Source organism: Pempheris klunzingeri, chromosome 2 (assembly GCF_042242105.1).
Source record: "Pempheris klunzingeri isolate RE-2024b chromosome 2, fPemKlu1.hap1, whole genome shotgun sequence".
NCBI classification, from domain to species: domain Eukaryota; kingdom Metazoa; phylum Chordata; class Actinopteri; order Acropomatiformes; family Pempheridae; genus Pempheris; species Pempheris klunzingeri.
This window is the reverse complement of record NC_092013.1, coordinates 8,947,178-8,953,177: the sequence shown is the minus strand read 5'-3', so window position 1 is coordinate 8,953,177 and position 6,000 is coordinate 8,947,178. Positions and strand designations below refer to the sequence as shown.

Below are 6,000 nucleotides of genomic sequence, written 5' to 3'. Positions count from 1 at the left end.
TAAAATCTAAATATGGTATACATATAGATCATTGTATGTATATACAGCATTGTGTTGCCTTATTGAAGAAAATGTAATGTTTTGTGTGAATAAATAGAAAGTCTAACTACTGTTGAAAGCTTGTTTGTACTGACTAATTACTTTTCATTCCCTTTTTCATCCCGTATTTATTCAACCACATCAGTCTTCTAAAGCAATATCCCTTATTCATAGGATAGTTTTATAATCTACATGTTAACTCTTAGTATGTTAAGTGAGTAATAACTTCAGCCGTGCAATAGATGCTTCCCTTTGTAAAGCAGCGTAAACAACAACTTCAAAAATGTATTGAATTTCAATATTTGAATAAATGTACTGAACAAGAACAAGATTTAGTTCAGCGTTTGTACAGTTTCCTGTCAGTCTGACGGTGATAGCAGGTTCCTTACGACCCTTTTTGTGATCACAGAGAAAATATGTAACGCTAAAGGATGAATACACCAAGAATTACTTATTAGTTATTAGTCCAGTCCAGCCAGTCGTACAAACTGGTAATCAGGACACTTGTTCTTACCAACCTTCACATTTTTCTGTATCTTTCTTAACACAGTACCTACATGCCATGTGTACACTGAGAGAGCTATTGGCTGCTGTAATTGTGTTTCATGGCCAAACTTTCTGTGAAGATAACTCAGCTGCTGTTACCTTTGGTTGATCTTTGGAGGCCACTTCTTCACAAAATGAGGACAATGGATTTAGTCCCCCATCTCTTTCACTGGAGTCCTGCGAGGAAGGTTTTGATTCACATCCAGTATAAAGAAGAGCAATGATTGCAGAGACCAGTAACTCAAAGCACAAAATGGGCATGAGAGTATTGTGTTAAACAGACTGAGTAAATGTTAACCTCTGTGTTAATGTGGCTGAAGGCCTCTACTTAGTTCCAGGTCTGATCCAGCAGGGGACACACTGTGTCTTGTGTTTACTGAGTAGGTGTCAGATGTCCTGAGCTATTATCATACTTATTCTTACTGCGCAAGGACGGCAACTGCATACAGATCAGCAAGGATTTGCTGCAGATGAATCCCTAATATCTGACTTTAATGTAGAGAGGGCGGTTTAAGGTCTCTAATCTGTCATGCCGTGTTTACGCCTCTCTATTAATGTGATGTGCTGCAGAACTATTACATTTTCTATATAATCTAAACTCCGTTTTATAGAAAGAATAAGATAAACAGTAAAATTGTGTAAATTAAAAAGATTTTTATTGTATAATAGCTCAAAATAGAATTTAACACAATCACTTTTAGATCACTTTTATGCTGAAAGGGGATGTGGGACGTTAGGCGGGGAATCTGGATGAGTATACTGTATATGTACTGCAAGATGGACAACCCAGTCCAAGGTACTGAAAGCTAAGCAAGAAGGTTGTTTACATCAATGCAGGAGTTTCATTCAGTATCAGTCTCAAGACAGAGTTTTGTCTGCTCAGAGAAAAGTATGATTCAGTCTGTAGAACGTGTGAAGAGAAAACATGACAAATACCCTGGAGGTCTGAGCCGCTCTCCTCTGTAAATACCTGTCCCTGGAGTGGATCAGGTTTTCTTTAGTTTTAGTCCAGTTTTTCATCGGCAGCTCATTTCTTTCTCCTGCGTTCACTCAGTGTGCTGCAGGAGCGTGATTGTCCAGTTTTATTTCCCTGGTTAGGGTTTAGGCATTCTTTACAATACATCTTAACACAGAAACAATGTCAATATATATTTTATATGGTATATAAAATAAATACAAATCTCTCTCTACACCACTGCTCTGATCTATGATTCCTCTCATCTAGTTATGATTCACAAAGTGTATATTTGATATTTTGTTTATGCGTGTGTGTGTGTTTTCTGTCTGGATTTGAATGTGTACAAACATAATTATCTCAGCAGTCCTGATGTAATAGTAGCTTCTCGCTCTTCTTTGGCTGATGTTTGTTGCTCCCTTTTGTTTTTTGCTTGATGATCAGATCCTCTGGACTTTTGATTTCCTGGAGGATGTTACTGTGGTGCTTTCCTGCCCCCTTGCCGGACTCCCAGCCCTGGCCCGCCAGCAAGAGCAGAATGAATGCGAGGAGCAGTAGTGTGACCGTTGTGGAGGTCAGCTCTGGGCTTAGCTGCAGGCTGGGCTGAGGCTCTGGGACATCCTTGGTCCTGAATGAAACACATTGAGGCTTTCTGCTCTCTCTTGATCTCCTCCTGGCATGCTTGGCGCCCTCACTGATCCCTAAATGTAGGCACACTCTGTAAAATGTCTCTGCCTGCAGGTGGGTCAGGTTGAAGCTCTGTGTACCAGCCAGGATGCGTGTGGTGTAAGTGGGCGTGTGGGCGTTTGAGTATATGGCCTGCCAGGATAGACGAGTTGAAAGGAGGTTGCGCCCGCTCTGCCACGACAGGATAGCGTAATGTTTTCCGACCTCCCTCACTTCCAACCTGGTGTCTGCTATGAATAATGGATATCCTTTCATATCAGCAGCCATCTCTTTCTTTCTTTTCTTTTCTCTGCCATGCACACCCACGGTAACACTGCGGGTATCTGCTCCTAGTGCATTCTCAGCTACACAGGTATACAATCCTGCCTCGCTGTAGGTGACCTTGTTCACCTCCAGAGTTCCCTCTGGCAGTAGCCGGTAGTGTTTTGAGGGGTTACAGGGAGTATCATCTTGAGCCTGGTGGGGAGAGGTGCTGGAGGCGGATGTGTGGTTGAATTGCTCAGAGGCTTTTAGGCTGTGGCAGGGAGCGGGAGCTAGTAAACCTTTGGATTCATTGCTTGGTGCAGGTCCAACTCTCAGCCCAGAGGGAGTCACCCAGTACAGTTCAGGCTGTGGATCTGCGAGAGCCCGGCAGTGCAAGACCAGTTTTCCTCCTTCTCTTACCCCAACATAGGAGGGGAGGGAGCTGGTGGGGATCATGGGGAGGCATGAGGCTGACATCTCCCTGGAGGACACCTCTCTCACCTTGCGAGCTCTCAGCTCCGGGGGCTCGGAGCACAGCGTGGCCTGGGGTTGGATGAAACGCACCATCCGATGTGTTTGAGTGTCTGTTTGCAGGTCCTCAATGCGAGGGTGAGAGGCCTCCTCAGCGGCCCAGTGAAACAGACAGTCACATCGCAGTGGGTTAGAGTGTAAGCTGACCTCCTGAAGACTCGGCAGGGAGAGCATGATGTGCTGGTGCAGAGCGCTCAGAGAGTTGGAGTTGAGCATTAGACTCTCCAGTCTGCTCAGCTGCAGGAACGCCTGTGGATGAATGTAGGACAGTCGCGGGTTGTTGGTGATCTCAAGCTTGGTGAGCTCTGGAAGGTTCTCCAGGGCGGCTCTCTCAATGGACACCAGCTCCTCCATGTTGTTCAGGCCGAGCTCCTTCAGGTGGATCATGTCTCGGAAGTCTCCTGTCTCAATCAGTTTGATGCGGTTCTTGTTGAGGTCGAGGAACTTCAGTCCTGGAACTCTCTTCAGGGCCTGAGTGGGGACCTTTGTCAGCAGGTTATCATAGAAGGAGAGGCTCTCCAGACCCTCCAACCCTTCCAGTGCTCTTTCAGCCAAGCCCCGCAGACCCATACCGCCAAGGACAAGACTCTGCAGGGATTTCAGGGCCAGGAAGCCCCGCTCAGGCAGTGCCTCCACGGGGTTTCCACCAAGCATGAGAACTTCCAGGTGAGGCAAAGCTCTGAACCACCGAGGGTCAACTGTGGTGAGTCTGTTGTTGTTGATATGCAGTCGCAGCAGGGAGTCCAGACCTGTGAAGGCTCCAGGTGCTATTGAGTGCAAGTTGTTGTGGCTGAGAAAGAGTTCCTGCAGTTTTGGCAGTGATGAGAAGGAGGCCTCGGGGAGGTGACTAAGATGGTTTTCCTCCAGGTGTAGAGACAGCAGAGAGGGCAGGGATGAGCTCTGAGTTATTGTCCTGACACGGCTGAAGCGATTCTGGGAAAGGTCGAGGTCGGTGAGGTTGGGGAGTCCGTGCAGCACTGCGGTGTCGAGCTCAGACAGAAGGTTACTCTGCAGGCGCAGGGTGTGTGCGTTCAGGGGTATCGGTGAAGGGAGCTTGGTCAACAGCAGGTCGTTGCAGTCCACTGTGGGAGCTTCATGGTAGACAGAATCAGGGGAGAACCATGGCTTGATCTGACACACACACCTCACTGGGCAGGAGACGTGCCATGGCAGTGTGTGAGGGAGTGAGCCCACCACGCCGGGCACACACAGACCAACAAACACACACAGAAGACACTGTGTCTGTAGAAACACTAAAGTCGGCCTCATAATCCTCACAGGTCACAATAGCTGATTCAGATAAGGTGAGGAAGAGTTTGTAAAGAGGATGTGAGATGAATCATTTGAACCAGAAATGCGTGTGAAGTTGTATTATTAACAGGTTCAAGGTGTGCCTGCAAACTGTAAAAGGTAGGCCAGATGGTTCAGTATTATTGTTTATAAAATCTCAACTAAAAGCTATGCTCCCTCTGTAGCCAAGAAGTTATGACAAGAGTGTTTTAATGTGTAACTCTGATTGCAGTAGTAGGACTTTGCAGTGGCTGTAGCTCGATGACGGCCTCTGTTGTCACACCAACGATTTCACATCCCGGCCACAGGAAGAGGACTCATGGCTCGCAACGTGGCGGCTCACTGTTTTGTGAGAAACAAGAGAAGAGAAGGAAGGAGATTCAGAGACAAACTAAGACAAACAGATACCAGCATTTAAAACCGAATGTGCCACTTGAATACAAACACATTTTTGAGAGTTATACTTCATCAAGCCCACTCTAAACCAAATCTGTGTGAAGTTTGCAAGGATGTATTTTACAGAATCATAAAAGCAGAAACGCTCTGCAGCCAAGAAGCACAAGGGAGAGGTGAAGAGGAGGAGATGGATGAGCATGGGTAGAAAAGGCTGAAAAAAAAAGTACGTAAGCACGAGAGGAAGAAAATGCAAGAAAAACGGTGCTCTGCTGTTTCTTTCAGCCTACAGGAGAATAGGTGAATATGCAGGAGTGATGCAATCACATTGCACTTAAATATTTCATGTAGGTACTTCACGCTTAGTCCCACAAATGGTATTTATTATGTAACAGTAAAATAGACCCCAAGGATCTTTTATATTATCAGCCGTCTGTACTTAAAGCTTTAATGGGACAGACAGCATGATTGTATCTGCTGCTGGAACAAATACTGTACACACACACACACTCACACGAGACCAAAACACACCAGTTACATCAGTATTTAGATTTACTTTATTTTTTCAACCTTTTCTCCTTTTTATTAGTTAAAAATCCTATTAAAAATTATTGCATTTACAACATTTGGCAGTCTGTGTAATCCAGAGTGACTGACAGCACTCCTCAGTATTCCCACAACACCTACACATCAACGGATCACAGACATTTGGCACCAATCAGATCATCCCACTAATTAGTTGACCAGTTGCTCAAAAACTCTCCACAGGGAGATTTTATGTATCGTACTAAAAACCTGTCATCATATATTTCACAAAAGGTCACATACTAATTATTGAATATCAGGTTTAATTCAATAAAGAGGGTTTAAACGTGCATTTACTGGTCTGTTGGTCATTTGAGAGCAGTGCAAACAATCATTGACATATTATCACCTTGTAAAGTTTTTATGGCAAATTTGTTGGCAAACCGTTGCTTATTTGCACATCCAGCAGACTCAGAACATTGTTATCATTCACGTGGAGTCATTCTGAAACTGTCGGCCTCACAAAGACATTTTAGACTGGTCTGTAACGTTAAGCCAGTCTTAACTTTGCTCTTTGATCAGGCTGATGCAAGTTAGACAGTTTAACAAAAATAAAGATTTTTTCATCCTACCTACTGGCTAACTTAGAGTTAAGACTCACGTTTCCGTGGTAACGATGAGTCACAGATGCTGACCAGTGGCACCAAATGACAGAAAAACTGTTGTGGGGCAGGTAATAAGAAGAGAGAGAGGTTTTTAACAGATGTCAGTAGCGTGTTGGGAATATAAAG

General features: G+C 44.8%; 1 protein-coding gene across 1 annotated transcript; it reads right to left on the bottom strand.

Annotated features, from left to right (window-relative positions):
* Window positions 1-1,900: 1,900 nt before the first annotated feature.
* lrrn2 (leucine rich repeat neuronal 2) lies at window positions 1,901-4,270 on the bottom strand. The gene has a single exon (XM_070847646.1). The coding sequence runs from the start codon at window positions 4,268-4,270 to the stop codon at window positions 1,901-1,903; it is 2,370 nt and encodes a 789-aa protein (XP_070703747.1).
* Window positions 4,271-6,000: the final 1,730 nt, after the last annotated feature.

Coding starts and splice junctions, on each gene's coding strand:
- lrrn2 (XM_070847646.1), bottom strand. CDS start 4,270: ATGAGGCCGACTTTAGTGTTTCTACAGACACAGTGTCTTCTGTGTGTG.